This window comes from Triticum aestivum, chromosome 7A (assembly GCF_018294505.1).
Source record: "Triticum aestivum cultivar Chinese Spring chromosome 7A, IWGSC CS RefSeq v2.1, whole genome shotgun sequence".
NCBI lineage: Eukaryota > Viridiplantae > Streptophyta > Magnoliopsida > Poales > Poaceae > Triticum > Triticum aestivum.
The window spans coordinates 441058431-441076927 of NC_057812.1; the positions used below are offsets into that span (position 1 = coordinate 441058431).

General features: G+C 44.6%; 1 protein-coding gene across 1 annotated transcript; it reads left to right on the forward strand.

Annotated features, from left to right (window-relative positions):
* Positions 1 to 13247: 13247 nt before the first annotated feature.
* LOC123147440 (homeobox-leucine zipper protein ROC7) lies at positions 13248 to 18227 on the forward strand. Its single transcript, XM_044566689.1, has 5 exons — positions 13248 to 13752; positions 14866 to 15327; positions 15453 to 16901; positions 16987 to 17387; positions 17481 to 18227. Exons 1-4 carry the CDS (start codon positions 13648 to 13650, stop codon positions 17359 to 17361), a joined length of 2391 nt encoding a protein of 796 aa, XP_044422624.1. The 5' UTR covers positions 13248 to 13647; the 3' UTR covers positions 17362 to 17387; positions 17481 to 18227.
* Positions 18228 to 18497: the final 270 nt, after the last annotated feature.

The window sequence follows — 18497 nt, forward strand, 5'->3', positions numbered from 1 at the left end:
GGACACTGTCCCAAACAACAACTCCACACTGATGTACAAATGCATCCTTGGTCCGCTTGGGAGCAATCGGTTGGCCATATTTCGCGATTTCTGTGATCGTGAACCTTTCATCCTAGCGCAACCTTTTCTTCGGGCCTCATCTCCTTACGGAAGTTTGGCTCGATCCGGAGGGCTGAAAGAAGAAAGAAGCGTTAATATATGTACATACCAAAACAATTAATGCATCAAGTCAGCACATGCTTAATATATATACATATACATATTTATATATACATCGCCGGACTTTGCAACAACTCCCTCCTATGTACGGTCACCGGAGCTGTCATCATGATCTCTTCCTCCGCCATTCAGTCACCGGAGTCGTCATGATCTCCTTCCTCCTCCATTGTTGGATCACCGAAGCCGTCATCCTCTCCTTCTTGACCATCGGTGTCGTTGAGAAATGACAAGGGATCACCTCCGGTGAGGATTATATCCCCCAACAACTATTCTTGTTCTAAGTCTCTTTCCATAGTTTCTACAAATATTACAACATGGCAATATACAAACATGAGAGATAGATTAATCAGTGACAAACATAGACCTAGCTAATCACAACAAGGAATCATATGCATATATGAGCAATGGATTAGTTGTGGACTGCCTCTCTCATGCATGTCCGACATCCCCCCTCATGTCGAAGTTATTGGGGATATACTTTCAGGAGAGGACACTTTGCAAAAAAATATTCTATGAGGGTGTAGGAGATCGACAACGCTCTTTCTTCTAGGGTCTGGGTGGCCTTGAGAGTTTGTCGGGTAGGGACGGGAGGGGGTAGAAGATTGACAACGCTCTTTCTTCTAGGGTTTAGGTGGCCTCCAGAGTTTGTTGGGTAGGGGCACGCGGGAGGGGGTAGGAGATCGACAATGCTCTTTCTTCTAGGGTTTGGGTGGCACGGTACGCACTATTAAAGTTGAACATTTTAACTTAGTAAATTTCTATGAACAATGATGGACGGTACGCACTATGTCCACATACTACAGTTTGGGTTGGATGCATGCGATCGTAACTCCCGTTCCAGTTGAAAGATTGCCTCGGAAAGGACTCCGCAACTTGAGCACAAGAGCTCCAATCGAGACGATTCCGGATCCATTGGAAAGCTCTCGGGGAGCCAATGCCAACGTGATGATATGGGGGTGCTCTCATGGCCTTGTTGGCATCTCTAGAGCCGCTCTAAAATGCTAATGAGTGTTGCCCTCCTTAAAATGTGAAATTTTCACTACGATGACGAGTGTCTCAAAACGGAGCCAAGGGTCTAAAATCGGTGTATGCACGATAGAAAATCTGAAAAAATACATAGAAAACATCTAAATTTTTTTGAAAAAATAAATCAATGATCCCTCATACATACATACATACATACATACAAAAAATACATCTAAAAAATACATATATGATCCCTCATACATACATACATCTAAAAAAATTCTATGAACATCTGAAAAATTCTATGAAGCAAAAATACTACCTCATAGATACATACATCCAAAAAATAAATTATGAACAAAAAATAGCATATAAGAACAAAAAAAGTAATGGACGGCGGTAGCGGTGGGCAGGGCAGGGGCGCGGGGGATGGGGCGGTGCTCAATAGGGGCGGTCGATACGTCACCAATGTATCTATAATTTTTTATTGTTCCATGTTGTTTTATTATCAATTTTGGATGTTTTATAATCATTTTATAGTCATTTTATATCAATTTTTGGTACTAACCTATTGACATAGTCCCAAGTGCCAGTTGTTGTTTTTCCATGTTTTTACATCGTAGGAAATCAATATCAAACAGAGTCCAGATGCCACGAAACTTCACGATGATTTTTTATGGGCCAAAAGGAAGCAGATGGGCCCTGGTTGCACCTGGGGGAGTCCCGAGGAGGGGACAACCCACCAGGGCGCGCTAGGAAGCCCTAGCGCGCCCTAGTGGGTTGTGCCCACCTCGGGTGCCCCCCGGACCGCCTCTTTGCTCTATAAATACCCCAAAAATACCAGAACCCTAGGGGAGTTGACGAAATATTCATCCAGCCGCCGCAGAGTCCAGAACCACCAGATCCAATCTAGACACCATCACGGAGGGGTTCACCACTTCCAGTGGTGCCTCTCCAATGATGCGTGAGTAGTTCCTTGTAGACCTTCGGGTTCGTAGTTAGTAGCTAGATGGTTTTCTCTCTCCCTGGCTGGATTCTCAATACAATGGTCTCTTGGAGATCCATATGATGTAAATCTTTTGCGATGTGTTTGTTGGGATCTGATGAACTTTGAGTTTTTATGATCAGTCATATCTTTTTATATCCATGAAAGTTATTTGAGTTTCTTTGATATCTTATATGCATGATCTCTTATAGCCTCGTATTTCTTCTCCGATATTTGGGTTTTGTTTGGCCAACTTGATCTATTTATCTTGCAATGGGAAGAGGTGCCCAGTAGTGGGTTCGATCTTACGGTGCTTGATCCCAGTGATAGAAAGGGAACCAACACGTATGTATCGTTGCCACTAAGGATAAAAAGACGAGATCTATATCTACCGCCATATAGATAAACGGATCTTGTCTACATCATGTCATTGTTCTTATTGTATTACTCTATTTTTCCATGAACTTAATACACTAGATGCATGCTGGATAGCGGTCGATGTGTGGATTAATAGTAGTAGATGCAGACAAGAGTCGGTCTACTAATCTTGGATGTGATGCCTATGTAATGATCATTGTCTGGATATCGTCATAACTATTTGAAGTTCTATCAATTGCCCAATAGTAATTTGTTTACCCATCGCTTGCTATTTTTCTCGAGAGAAACCACTAGTGAAACCTACGGCCCCCGAGTCTTCTTTCTCATATATTTGCCTTGCGATCTACTTTTCCTTTGCATTTTTATTCAGATCTATTAAACCAAAAAATACAAAAATATCTTGTTGTGTTTTATCTTTATTTATTTTATTTGGTGTTCGATCTATCAATCTACTACAATTTACCTCACGTCCGCTTGCCTATCTTGAGGCGCCGTACCCCGGAAGGGATTGACAACCCCTTTAACTCGTCGGGTTGCGAGGTGTTGTTGTTTGTGTGCAGGTGTTGTTTATGTTGTGTTGCTCGGTTCTCCTACTGGTTCGATACCTTGGTTTCATAACTGAGGGAAATACCTACCGTCGCTGTGCTACATCATCCCTCCCTCTCCGGGGAAATACCGACGTAGTTGCAGCTACCATCAAGGAGAATTTCTGGCACCGTTGCCGGGTAGGATCTTCAACATAACCAGGTTCCTAATCACAAATCTCATGTTCTTGCAATTTACATTATTAGCCATTTGCCTCTCGTTTTCCTCTCCCCCACTTCATAAAACATTTGCCGTTTTATTCGCCTCTCTTTTTCGTTCTCCGTCCTCTTGCTCTCTAGTCTCGATGGCTAGCGTCCCTACTCCTCCTTTGTCACCTGATTTTTAAGTCTTGTACTTCAAGCAAAGATAAGGAAAAATTGAAAGATGCCTGGTATAGGCTCATGGAATCATATCGTATTTCCAACTTAAAGGGGGACGCCAAGGTTTTGCTTCGTAATTTTTACATAGGATTGGCTTTGCATCCTAGACAACTTCTTGCTTTTGCCGCTAAAGGAAATTTTATTGGACTTGATGCCAATGCTGCCTATGAAATCTTAAAGGGAATTTTGGGAATTCCACCTCAAAAGAAGGGGTTTCATTTTACCACCGAGGGAGCTCAAATGTTGGACAAAGTTGGTGATTTGCATAAACATATGGTTGAAATACAAAAATATAATGAACCCCTCAAACACCTCGATGGTAGTATCAATCGCATGAATACTCTGATTACTCTTTGCAATAAGTGATTGGGTATTTTGGATCTTAAGATGGTTTCTTTTCCGGAGAATTTAGGGAAGCGTAAGGAGCCTCACGGGTTTGAGAAAACTCTTACAAAAGTTGGCAAAACTTTGGAGGATGACAAAACTTAGATCCTTGCTTTATGCCTAGCTAAGGGCGTAAAACTATAGCGCTTGTTGGGAGGCAACCAAATGAATAAAATTTATTTTTGCGTTTTGCTTTATGTTCTTGAGTGTTAGCACACAATTATGCTACTGTTATGATTGTGTTTATTATGTTTTAATTAGTGTTTGTGCCAAGTAAAGCCTTTAGGATCTTCTTGGGCAATAGTTGTTTGATCTTGCTGAAAAAACAGAAAGTTTTGCGCTCACGAAATTAATTTTCATTTTTTACCAGAGAGAGATAAAATGACCATTCCATGTGCAGTAGATCAATATACAAATTTCTCAGGTTGTCCTAATGTTTCAAAAAAATTGGAGTTACAAAAGTATTCGAAATAGTTAGATTGCTACAGACTATTCTGTTTTGACAGATTCTGTTTTCTTTGTGTTGTGTGCTTATTTTGATGGCTCTATGGTTTTCTTTGATGAGTTTTTGCCATAGAAAAGTTGGAATACAGTAGATATAATACAAGAACAAAATAAGAATTGGTTTGATACAGCACTTATAGTAGTGGTTTATTATTTTTATACTAACGGATCTCACGAAGGTTTTGTTGAGTTTTGAGTGATTGAAGTTTTCAAGTTTTGGGTTATCTTACGATGGATGAAGGAAGGATGTAAGAGCCTAAGCTTGGGGATGCCCCGGCATCCCAAGCTATTATCCAAGAATGAGCAACCAACTAAGATTGGCGATGCCCCCGAGTGGCATCCCCACTTTCTTCCAACAACTATCGGTATTTTACTCGAGGCTATATTTTTATTCATCACATGATATGTGTTTTGCTTGGAGCATCTTGTATGATATGTGTATTTGCTTGTTTTATTTTTTGTTCTAAGTCATCAATCCTTGCTGTACACACCTATTTGAGAGAGCCAAAATTATATCTTGACTTGTTAGAATTGCTCTCTATGCTTCACTTAAATTTTTATGAGCAATGGACTTGCTCTAGTGCTTCACTTATATCTTTTTTAGCACGGTGTGCTTTGTTATTTTTGAAGAAATTCTCTCTTGATTCTCTTAGATTTATTTGAGAGTTAGTAAAATTTTGAAGAAATTCTCTCTTGATTCACTTAAATTATTTGGAGAGAGAAAAAAATTGTTATGCTCATGATCTTCACTTATATTTGTTTGAGCTTATGAAAAGCAACACATGAAAATTAGTCCCAAAGTGATAGATATCCAAGAAGTATAAAGAAAGAAAGAAAATGTCATGAAGATCATTGGACAAAATAAACTTGATTCTTAGTAATAGTTTTGAGATATGATGATGTGATATGTGAGTCATCTTGATGAGTAATTATGCTTCAGTAAGAATATTGGTGTTAAGGTTTGTGATTCTCTATGCATGCACGAAAGTCAATAATCATGCAATGAAATTATATCCTACTTATGGTGCATTATTCGGTGTTAATTATGCTTAATGCTTGCTTATGGGATTATTCGTTTCTTGGTTGGTCGCTTCCCAATCTTTTGCTAGCCTTCATTTTGCACCAAGTATGATCACTACTTGTGCATACAAAATCCTTTAAACCAGATTTGCCACATGAGTCCACTATATCTACCTATATGCGGTATTCTTTTGCCGTTCTATGAAAATTTGCACGTGCCATCTCTAATTTTCAAATTAAACTTCTCTTTTGTGTGTTTATTTCGCTCACGAAACGGTAACGGGTGGCTAATATTTCGATGCTAGATGTGTTATTCTCAAGATGAGTGTTTATTTACTTTTCATTGCATGAGAGTAAGGCAAAGGTATTAGGGATGCCTAGTCCCGAAATGCAAAAGTAAATGAATTTACTTTGTGTTGTCAAATAATAAACTCCTTGAAAAGTGTTGTTATTGAGGGCACCCGTGGATACGGTTAGCCATGGAAAGTGAAAGAATGGTGGAAAAAGGAATAAACTTTATTTTCTGTTAGGGAACCGCCTATGGCATATCTAGCATGGAAAGTGTTGGGAACTCTAAGTCGTTTTTGTTGGTGGGATGGATACACCTCCCAAAATGTTTTTATCTCTAATTTTTCGCTTTGAGCTCTAGCGCCTCTACAAATCCCTACTTCCCTCCGCGAATGGTCTTTCTTTTACTTTATGGAATTTTTATTTTGAAATTTGAGTCTCCATCTTATCTCATAAAAAGAACCAACTAGGAGGCAATATGATCGTGCTCAAATATTGGGTGTAGTTAATATTCGAGTGTGTTTCATGAATAGATCAATGTTTGAGCATGATGGGCTAGGGATAACTTATTTTAGCATTGATATTTTGAAATACATGGTTGCTTGTTGATATGCTTGAGTATCTAAATTATTATGTCAAAACTAGACTATTGCTTTGAATCACATAAAAGTCCAAATGTCCATTCTATAAAGAAAATAATATGATATGACTTGATGAACATCACTCCACATCAAAAAATTTGTTTTTATCACTTACCTACTCGAGGACGAATAGGAGTTAAGCTTGGGGATGCTGATACGTCTCCAACGTATCTATAATTTTTGATTATTCCATGATGTTTTATTATGAACCTTAGATGTTTTATAGTCATTTTATATCATTTTTTGGTACTAACCTATTTCCATAGTGCCAAGTGTCAGTTGTTGTTTTTTTCCATGTTTTTTACATCAAGGGAAATCAATATCAAAAGGAAGCAGATGGGCCCTGGTTGCACCTGGGGGAGTCCCGAGGAGGGGACAAGCCACCAGGGCGCGCCAGGAGGCCCTGGCGTGCCCTGGTGAGTTGTGCCCACCTCGGGTGCCCCCGGGACCGCCTCTTTGATCTATAAATACCACAATATTCCAGAAACCCTAGAGGCTTCGACGAAATATTCATCCAGCCGCCGCAGAGTCCAGAACCACCAGATCCAATCTAGACACCATCTCGGATGGGGTTCACCACCTCCATTGGTGCCTCTCCGATAATGCGTGAGTAGTTATTTGTAGAACTTCGGGTATGTAGTTAGTAGCTAGACGGCTTTCTCTCTCTCGCTGAATTCTGAATACAATGGTCTCTTGGAGATCCATATGATGTAAATCTTTTGCGGTGTGTTTGTTGGGATCTGATGAACTTTGAGTTTTTATGATCAGTCATATCTTTTTATATCCATGAAAGTTATTTGAGTTTATTTGATCTCTTATATGCATGATCTCTTATAGCCTCGTATTTATTCTCTAATATTTTGGTTTTGTTTGGCCAACTTGATCTATTTATCTTGCAATAGGAAGAGGTGCCCGGTAGTGGGTTCGATCTTACGGTGCTTGATCCAAGTGACAGAAAGGGAACCGACACGTATGTATCGTTGCTTCTAAGGATAAAAAGACGAGATCTATATCTACCGCCATATAGATAAATGGATCTTGTCTACATCATGTCATCGTTCTTATTGTATTACTCTGTTTTTTCATGAACTTAATACACTAGATGCATGCTGGATAGCGGTCGATGTGTGGATTAATAGTAGTAGATGCAGGAAGGAGTCGGTCTACTAATCTTGGACGTGATGCCTATGTAATGATTATTGCCTAGATATCATCATAATTATTTGAAGTTCTATCAATTGCCAAACAGTATTTTTTTACCCACCGTTTGCTATTTTTCTCGAGAGAAGCCACTAGTGAAACCTACGGCCCCGGGGTCTTCTTTCTCATATATTTGCCTTGCGGTCTACTTTTCCTTTGCATTTTTATTCAGATCTATTAAACCAAAAAATACAAAGATACCTTGCTGCGTTTTATCTTTATTTTATTTTATTTGGTGTTCGATCTATCAATCTACTACAATTTACCTCATGTCTGCTTGCCTATCTTGAGGTGCCGTACCCCGGAAGGGATTGACAACCCCTTTAACTCGTCGGGTTGCGAGGTGTTGTTGTTTGTGTGCAGGTGTTGTTTACGTTGTGTTGCTTGGTTCTCATACTGGTTCGATACCTTGGTTTCATAATTGAGGGAAATACCTACCGTCGATGTGCTACATCATCCCTCCCTCTCCGGGGCCGATGTAGTTGCAGCTACCATCGGCGGTGTCGGGGCAGGGGCAGGGCGGCATCGGGGTACGACAGGGGAGCGGCACCGGCGTTGGGGCGGAGGGCATCGAGGGTGTCAGCGGCGGAGACGATGGCGAGGTGGAGCAGCCTGACGACGTCGGGGCAGGGCTCGGCAGTGACGGCGACGAGGAGCAGCCTGGGGGCATCGGGGAGAAGAAGAAGTGATTTTTCAAGAAACTGCTATGTCTGGGCTTATATACCCAGAGCATTGGTCCTGGTTCGTGCCACCAACCGGGACCAATGCCACCCCTTTGGTCCCGGTTGGTGCCACCAATCAGGACGAAAGGTCATTTTCAGTAGCCCAAAGGGCGGGAAGTAGAGATCTTTGGTCCCGGTTAGTGGCACGAACCAGGACCAAAGGGTAGCATTGGTCCCGGTTGGTGCCACCAACCGGGGCGAAAGGTGGGCATTGGTCCCGGTTGGTGCCACCAACCGGGACCAAAGAGTTGGTGCTGCCGCGGCCAAAAAAATTAGTCTCACCTTGCTAGTTGAGAGGGGCTCAGAGTGGTTTATAAGCCCCGCTCCCACACTGCTATCGAACTCCTCTAATATATTGCACGCAGTACATGCCTAAACTTTGTGCATGCCCTATTGGGCTTGCTGGGCCCACGGGCCTGCATCCTAGCCCATGAAAGATGAGTTTCTAGTCCTATGCACGCCGTGTTGCCCTAGTAGGCGGGCAATTTTTTTCTATTATTTTAGTTCATTCTTTTTAACAAATAAATACTTTGATAATTTTAGTTAATATTTTAGTTCATTCTTTTTAACAAATAAATAATTTGATAATTTTAGTTATTCATTTTAACAAATAAATACTATGATAATTTTAGTTAATATTTTAGTTCATTCTTTTTAATAAATAAATAATTTGGTAATTTTAGTTAATATTTTAGTTGATTATTTTTAGTTCATTCTTTTAACAAATAAATACTTTGATAATTTTAGTTGATTCTTTTTAGTTCATTCTTTTTGACAAATGAATAATTTGATAAGCATAGTTAATATTTTAGTTGATTCTTTTTAGCTGATTTCATTTTTTTCACTTTTTAACTCTAGACTTTTGCTTGTTCAAAATGCACCATTCAAAGGCATATCATCAATTTTCAACCGTTTCTGACTTCATTTGGTATTTTTCATGCATTTACTTATTTTTTTAGCTAAATGACCCTGAAATTGAAAAGCACTACAAATGAACTCTGAAAATGTTGAAAGTTGGCATGGTACATCACTTCACCCACATAGCATGTGCTATAAAGTTGAGAGGGTTACGGCAAAAACTGGATGCACTTCGTGCACAAAATGGAAAATCTCTTTCGAAGCATCAGGGTTTCGGATGAAAACTCATGTGTTACGGAGGCATTTCGTATATTTTTTAAACTTATTTGAACTCCTGACTTTTTGTGCGTTCATGCATCATTTAAAGGCACATCATCAATTTTCAACAATTTCTAACTCCATTTGCTATTTTTCATGCATTTAATCTTTTCTCTAAACTAAATGACCCTGAAATTGAAAAGCATTACAAATGAACTCTGAAAAGGGTGAAAGTTGGCATGGTATCATCATTTCACCCACATAGCATGTGCTAGAAAGTTGATAGGGTTACGGCAAAAACTGGATGCACTTCGTGTACAAAATGGACAATCTCTTTCGGAGTATGAGGGTTTCGAACGAAAACTCATCTGTTACAAAGGGGTTTCATTTTTTGAACTTATTCGAACTCCAGGCTTTTTGTGTGTTCAAAATGCACCATTCAAGGCCACATCATCAATTTTCAACCCTTTCTGACATCATTTGGTATTTTTCATGCATTTACTGATTTTTTTAGCTAAATGACCCTGAAATTGAAAAGCACTAGAAATGAACTTTGAAAAGGTTGAAAGTTGGCATGGTATCATCATTTCACCCACATAGCATGTGCTAAAAAATTGAGAGGGTTACGGCAAAAACTGGATGTACTTCGTGTACAAAATGGACAATCTTCGAAGTATCAGGGTTTCGGACGAAAACTCATCTGTTACAAAGGGATTTCATTTTTTGAACTTATTTGAACTCCAAACTTTTTGTGTGTTCAAAATACACCATTCAAAGCCACATCATCATTTTTCAACCCTTTATGACTTCATTTGGTATTTTTCATGCATTTACTGATTTTTTAGCTAAATGACCCTGAAATTGGAAAGCACTACAAATGAACTTTGAAAAGATTGAAAATTGGCATGGTATCATAATTTCACTCACATAGCATGTGTTAAAAAGTTGAGAGGGTTATGGCAAAAACTGGATGCACTTCGTGTACAAAATAGACAGTCTCTTTTGAAGTATCAGGGTTTCGGACAAAAACTCATCTGTTACAAAGGGATTTCATTCCTGGGGCACTCACCCTCAACATCTCCAGGGGCATCTCGTCTGATCTTATACCGCAATGCACTGCATATTAGGCATGCGTTCAAATCCTCATATGCACCATGGAAGAGGATGCAGTCATTAGGGCATGCATGTATCTTTTGCACCTCCAATCCTAGAGGGCATAGAACCTTATTTGCTCCGTACGTACTGTCGGGCAATTAGTTATCCTTTGGAAGCTTCTTCTTCAATATTTTCAATAGCTTCTCAAATCCGTTATCAGATACACCATTGTCTGCCTTCCATTGCAGCAATTCCAGTGTGGTACCAAGCTTTGTGTTGCCATCTTCGCAACTTGGGTACAACCCTTTTTTGTGATCCTCTAACATGCGATCAAACTTCAACTTCTCCCTTTCACTTTGGCATTGTCTCGTTGCATCAACAATGACCCGACGAAGATCATCATCGGGCACATCGTCTGGTTTCTCTTGATCTTCAGCTTCCCCCGTTGCAGCATCACCGTATTCAGGGGACGGATAGTTGTCATCATCCTCTTTTTCTTCGTCGTCTTCCACCATAACCCTCTTTCTTCGTGCTTGGTCCAAACATTATAGTGTGGCATGAAACCCTTCTCAAGCAGGTGGATGTGAAGGGTTTTTGAGTCAGAGTAAGACTTCATATTCCCACAGATAGGGCATGGACAACACATAAAACCATTCTGCTTGTTTGCCTCAGCCACTTCGAGAAAATTATGCACGCCCTTAATGTACTCGGAGGTGTGTCTGTCACCGTACATCCATTGCGGGTTCATCTCCGTGCATTATATATAATTCAGTGTGTCAAAAACCATTACAGAACATCACGAATAGAGAAGTGACCAAATTAATAGAAGTTGACTATCACATTAAAATCAAAGTACAGTAGTGATCAAATATTATTAATGAAAAAATAAATACATAAAGTTCATACATAGTTCTCATTGAACAACATATAGCTCTCTATAGCATCTAATTAAACCATACATTGAAACTATGTAAACCATTTCAATGCAACAGCAAATACGATCATAATCGCAACTAAGGTAATAACTGATCCAACGGCATAATGATACCAAGCCTTAGTATGAATGGCATATTTTCTAATCTTTCTAATCTTCAAGCGCATTGCATACATCTTGATCTTGTGATCATCGACGACACCCGCAACATGCAACTTCAATTTCATCTTCTCCTCAATTCTTTTCAATTTTTTCTTCAAATAATTGTTTTCTTTTTTAACTAAATTTAACCTCTCGACAAGAGGGTCGGATGGAATTTCCGGTTCACATACCTCCTAGATAAAAACATCTATATCACGTTGGTCGGCATAATTGTCATAAATGTCATAAACACTAAATGAAACAAATAGTTATAAAAGATAATATACCACATCCGAATCATAGACAAGACGAGGGCCGACGGGGATGAACACCAAAACCATCACACTATATAATAACAAACAATAATAAAAGTAAGAAAATTATACAAGTATCTATCTAAATCATACAAGTAAGATTTTTTTTCTTTTAGAAAGAAGATAAGTACAAGAGGCTCACCACGGTGGTGCCGGTGACGAGATCGGTGCGGGCGATCGACGGCGGTGAGGACGGGGACGGGATAGGACGAACCGCCAAACCTATACAACTCTTGAGGAAAATGGAGTTTGGACAAGGAGCTTGGAGAGGAGAAAGCTTAAGTGTGGCTCGAGCATTTCATCGAACACCTCATGTGCATAGGAGGTGAGCTAGAGCAACACACTTCTCCCACGGCCGGCCAAAAAAACAGAGCAGTGGATCCGGATCTGTTCGCGGGCAGTGGCGGGCTGTCCCGGTTCTAGCCACCAACCGGGACTGAAGGTGCTGGGCCAGGAGCGAGGCCCATTGGTCCCGGTTCGTGTCTGAAACCGGGACCAAAAGTGTCAGACAAATCGGGACCAATGGCCCCAAAGGCCCGGCCGGCGCCCTGGCATCACGAACCGGGACTAATGCCCCCTTTGGTCCCGGTTCATGAGTGAACCGGATTAATGCCCTTACACAGGCCTCAACCAAAGCCCTGTTTTCTACTAGTGTCCTAGAAGAGAAAAAAATACATTCACGGGTGGTCAGGTATGTCATGCATTCAACCGAATTAACCAAGCGAAAATGATGAATTCAGCAGATGAGAACTGCATTTGTTTTCCTTCCCTTGATCTTCACAGGCTCACAGCAAGAGCAGTGACACAGACACATACTGATATACCTTCACAGCCCAGTTAACCGGCCTAGTATACTACATTTCCCCCCGGCCCATAACTTCATGGTCGATGGTGTGCATGCATGCATGCATATGTGCATGTGTAGTTCATGCACGCAATAAATTCTGGAGCTAGACCGCCTCGCTCCACCCAGCGCGCGCGTACAGTACTCGTCTCCCCAAGAATTTATGCGTCCAAAGTAGTAACGTACGTGCTCCCGCCTCCTGTATCCAAAGTTTAATTACCAACTGATTTGGCGTCGAGAAGACGAAGAAGAAAAGGAAAAGCATCATCTCATCCTAACGGAGGTAAAACAATGATCGATCGATGGTCGGATACCTACAAATCTGAGCACGTACACGTACGTATAGACACGATCTGTACCGCCGCATCGCTCTCCCGTCTCCCCCGCTACAGTCGAGTTTCTCTCTCTAAAACTCACAGGGCCGGCCGGGGTAGAGAGGAGTGAGAGAGGCATGCTGCGCAATAACTCCACGCCATGGCCGCAATGAATGCCATTGCACCCTCCTCTCGCTAGCTACTCTCCGCAATAACTCCGCCCATTCAATACGCGCACCCTCCCCTCCCCTCCGTCTCCATCCATCCTCCTCTCTTCCCCTCCCTTCCCCGGCCTTCCTCGCTTCCCCTTCCTCCCCGATCCACTCGTCTGCCGCACCGCCTTCCGCCGACCAGAGCTTCCTCGGCCTGCTCGCTCGCTCGCGGTGGTGAATCGACCGACGAAGCGCGTAGCTAGCTGCTGATTTACTCCGTGCGTGGCGGCGGCGGAGGTATCACATAGATCTGAGCTCGGGAATCGCTCGACGGATCGACAAAGTGCGTAGCCAGCTAGCTTCGATCCGCGCGCTGCTGCATGCGAGTCGCACGAGCCGTTGCATGGTGCGGGTGGGTTCCTGCCTAGGGTTTCCGCGTCGCTGAATAAGGAGATCAGAAGTGGCATGCCCGGAGGGATGATGATCCCAGGACGCAACATGATTGGCCGGAGCAACGGCGCCGGCGTCGCCTACGCCTCCTCCTCCTCCTCCGCACTCTCCCTCGGCCAGGTTACTTACTTAATCTTCTGCACCTCTCTCTCTATATAAATTCTTTCCATTTCAGATAATGGAAGAGTTTTATTATTCCCTTTCTTTGTTGCCGCACAGCATCGAGGTTTTGCATCAAACAGGAAACAAATTGAGCATGGCCCGGCCGGACAGCCTCTCCGCATTGCTCTTGTTTCATGCACAATCAAATCTGTACTTAACCAGTTCATCGCACTTGCTAGTAGTAGTATTTTCGAAGGGTACAAAATAGCTTAATCAATTCATTCAGAGTACATACATGCATATTACTACATGTATGTGTTCATCAAGTGTTGACGGGGGAGTACTGCTTCTGCTCTTCAAAAAAGAAGGCATGTGCAACATTTAAGTTCCTCGCTGCGGAGTTAAATACCAAAAGCCAAAAAGGGATTCATGTCACTCATATCTCAAGGCTTAATTTGTTGCTTTCATGTCTAACCTGAGAAATGAAACGAAAGATATATACATCATGCACACATGCCTATATGGTTGGTGCCTGCACTTGGATGTATACATGGAGCATTAACTTGCTCCTTTATTTCTCAAGCTGGGGTTGGGCCTGTATAGTAGACTACTATCCCAGCCCACTCTATATGTTTTTCCAGTATTTATTGCTTTCCAAAATGTACCAAATTTCCCAGCAGTGCTTCCTAGTCAGTACTCACTGGTACTCCATGTGTGCAATTAATATTTGGTTTCTTGGTTTTTTATCTCCACTCTAACTCGTTTCAGAACTCTCGCATTTCAAACTCGGTTTTTTCCCAATTTTATCTACACTTCAAATCAGTATAGCAATTTCCAAGCCTCTAATTCCTCTTGTACCTACCAAAAATGTTATCTAGTCAGTGCTCAATGGTGCTCCATGTGCAATTTATACTGTTTCTAGATTTTCTTAATTTCCTCATTTCATGTACGCTTCAAATCAGAAGCGATTCCCAAGCCTTTAATTCGGTACCCAACTTTCTGTTCAGCAAGTACTACAAATTTGCAGGTCAATATCAAGATGCAATGAAGTAGACTAGCTAGCTGCAGCATGTTAATTTCTTCAATTGCTTCCCACAATTAAGTCATTGAATTATTGACTTTGCAATGCAGAACTTGATGGATGGGATGCACCACCACCAGCTCCCAGCAATGCTGCAGCACCAGATGGTTGATCACCATCTTCTTCTTCCCCAGCACCACCACCACCCCCACCAGCAGGCGGCCACGAGCGAGAGCGATGCCCGTGGCCCCCACGGAGGGGGCAACAACAACAGCAGCAACAACAACGAAGAGCTGGAGATGAGCAAGTCAGGTACGGGAAGCGACAACAACCTCGACGGCGGGGAAGGCGGCGGCGGGGAGGACGATGAGCAAGAGGACCCGGCCGGGCAGCATCCCCGGAAGAAGAAGCGCTACCACCGTCACACCCAGCACCAGATCCAGGAGCTTGAGGCCTTCTTCAAGGAGTGCCCCCACCCCGACGACAAGCAGCGCAAGGAGCTCAGCCGCAGCCTCTCCCTCGAGCCCCTCCAGGTCAAGTTCTGGTTCCAGAACAAGCGCACCCAGATCAAGGTACGTAACCAAAAACCTTCATCCGTCCAGGGTCCATCCATGCACGATCCATTCCATGGTCCATAGCCCATACCATACGTCAGTGCCTCGTAATTGACGTACGTGCATGCATCCATGTCTCGCAGACGCAGCACGAGAGGCAGGAGAACACGGCACTCAGGACGGAGAACGAGAAGCTGAGGGCGGAGAACATGAGGTACAAGGAAGCGCTGGCCAACGCGTCGTGCCCAAACTGCGGCGGCCCGGCGGCCATCGGGGAGATGTCCTTCGACGAGCACCACCTGCGCGTCGAGAACGCGCGCCTCCGCGACGAGATCGACAGGATCTCCGCCATCGCCGCCAAGTACGTCGGCGGCAAGCCCGGCGCCGGGGTGGCTGTAGCCTCCGCTGCCTACCCGCCACTGCCACCGCAGTCTTCCGGCCGCTCTGCGCTCGACCACCTGGGCATGCCCAGCATGTTTGGAGGTGCTGAGTTCGATAAGCCGATGGTGATCGAGCTGGCCGTGGCTGCCATGGAGGAGCTGGTCCGGATGGCGCAGCTCGGGGAGCCTCTCTGGGTGCCATCCCTCGATGGCGAGGCGCTCGGCGAAGAGGAGTATGCTCGCGCCTTCCCACGGGGTGCACTCGGCCCCAAGTCGCCGGAGCTCCGGTCGGAGGCGTCGCGGGAGACGGACGTTGTCATCATGAACCACGTCAGCCTCGTCGAGATGCTCATGGACGTGCGTCAGTGGTCGGCGCTCTTCTCGAGCATCGTATCCCGGGCGGCCACGCTTGACGTGCTCTCCACCGGCGTCGCCGGCAATCACGACGGCGCGCTGCAGCTCATGTCCGCCGAATTTCAGATGCCATCGCCGCTGGTGCCGACGCGGGACACCCAGTTCCTGCGCTACTGCAAGCAGCATCCGGGCGGCGCATGGGCCGTCGTCGACGTCTCCCTCGACGGTCTCCGTTCCGCTGCGCGGGTGGGCGGGCACTTTCGCCGCCGCGCCTCCGGCTGCCTCATCCAGGAGATGCCCAACGGCTACTCCAAGGTGACGTGGGTGGAGCACGTCGAGGCCGGTGACGATGCCATGGTACACGATCTGTACAGGCCCCTGGTGAACTCTGGGCTGGCATTCGGCGCGCGGCGGTGGACGTCGACGCTGAAGCGGCAGTGCGAGAGGCTGGCGAGCGCTATGGCCACCGTGCCCTCCTCAGGCGGCGACGTGATCACGACGGCGGAGGGGCGGAGGAGCATGCTGAAGCTGGCGGAGAGGATGACGGCGAGCTTCTGCGGCGGGGTGACTGCGTCGACTACGCACCAGTGGACGACGCTCTCTGGCAGTGGCGCGGAGGACGTGCGCGTGATGACCCGCAAGAGCGTCGACGACCCCGGCCGCCCGCCGGGTATCATCCTCAACGCCGCCACCTCCTTCTGGCTCCCCGTCCCGCCCTCCCGCGTCTTCGGCTTCCTGCGCGACGACTCCACCCGCAGCGAATGGGACATCCTCTCCAATGGCGGCGTCGTCCAGGAGATGGCCCACATCGCCAACGGCAGCCACCACGGCAACGCCGTCTCACTCCTCCGCGTCAACGTCAGTACCTATATACACATTACTCCATTATTACTGCCTCCTGTTTCATGGCCATGGCTGACAACGACATGATCATTCCATGCAGAACGCGAACTCGAACCAGAGCAACATGCTGATCCTGCAGGAATGCTGCACGGACGCGACGGGGTCGTATGTGGTGTACGCGCCGGTGGACGTGGTGGCCATGAACGTGGTGCTCAACGGCGGGGACCCGGACTACGTGGCGCTGCTGCCGTCCGGGTTCGCCATCCTTCCTGACGGGCCGGCCGGGGCGCCGGATGCCGGCGGCTCGCTCCTCACTGTCGCCTTCCAGATCCTCGTCGACTCCGTGCCCACAGCCAAGCTCTCGCTGGGATCCGTCGCCACCGTCAACAGCCTCATTGCCTGCACCGTCGACCGCATCAAGGCCGCCGTCGTCGTCAGCCCCGGGGACAACGCCGGCGCCGCCACCAACCGGTGACCGCCATCGATCCATCGTACGCAATGGTAAGTAGTAGGTCAAGAACGAATGCATGAAGTGATCTACTATAAAATGACTGGAATTGCTGATTCGATATCATTTTACTTGGTTTTGGGCAGGAGATCAAGAGGGGCCAAGAGCGGGTCCGGAGGTTTAGCAATGTGGGAAGTCAAGAACGCACCGCAGACTCTCCTTGCCAAGTGTTGTTTGCATTGCATGCATAATCCCCTTTCTTTCTTCTTCCCATGCATAATCCCCTTTCTTTCTTCTTCCCATGCATAATCCAATCACCACCACCACCACCACCACCACAAGCACAACACCATCATATATCGCAAGATGAAGGGACCAACCATGGAGGAACACAACCTAGGTCCTATGATCATGGCTGCAGATAGATGCACGCATTGACATGTCATAGGCTCTGAGTTGTGTTTCTTAGTTAACTAATCCCAGCTCATCTACACATTTACATGTTCGTGTTTGCTTCATAGTAGACTAAGCACAAACCCTTTATCTTAATTACGTTATCATTTGCATGCCATGACAAATTCAGAAGCACGCAAGCAGGCAACACTTTGCAAGGGCGGTTGGTTCGGGTATTGACTTCTCTTTTAGTTTTCTGTCTCTGGGCTGCCAGTCCCTCTCCAGAATGATCGTCCAGGATTAATGTGCCATCAGCTAGACTTTAGTTTGGTTAATTACATTGCCATATGTTTTGTTGTGTAGTGCTCCATCCATCTCTGCATGGAGGGGTCGTCTCTTTAAACTAGACTTTCCTAAGTTTGTGTATTACGTTTGGAACTGTTTAATTTGGACCTACTTTTTGCATCCATCCATTTCAATCGGCTGGGTTGTTTGATTTATTTTTTCTTGTCCCTTGATTTGATAAAATCAAATCAAATACCAGAGAAACAACCAACATACCATTTTGATACAGTCTGACGGTTGTCTTTTTTTTCAGCTCTGAAGGACGTAAATGATCTTTTTCATTTTGTGAAAAGATTAGATATATAAAGATTCATCGGAAGTATAAAACATTTCAAACATAATAAAAATTATATCGAGGTCCATGGACCACCGAACGACCATTGCCACCGCCAGAACGATGCGCCGTTGTCACCGCTCCCATATCG

What these genes read in the sequence shown, in the direction of transcription:
- LOC123147440 (XM_044566689.1), top strand. Translation starts at nt 13,648, where the DNA reads ATGCCCGGAGGGATGATGATCCCAGGACGCAACATGATTGGCCGGAGC. An exon ending in ACAAGCGCACCCAGATCAAG is followed by an intron (nt 15,328 to 15,452) that starts GTACGTAACCAA and finishes CATGTCTCGCAG; the next exon opens with ACGCAGCACGAGAGGCAGGA. An exon ending in TCTCACTCCTCCGCGTCAAC is followed by an intron (nt 16,902 to 16,986) that starts GTCAGTACCTAT and finishes CATTCCATGCAG; the next exon opens with AACGCGAACTCGAACCAGAG.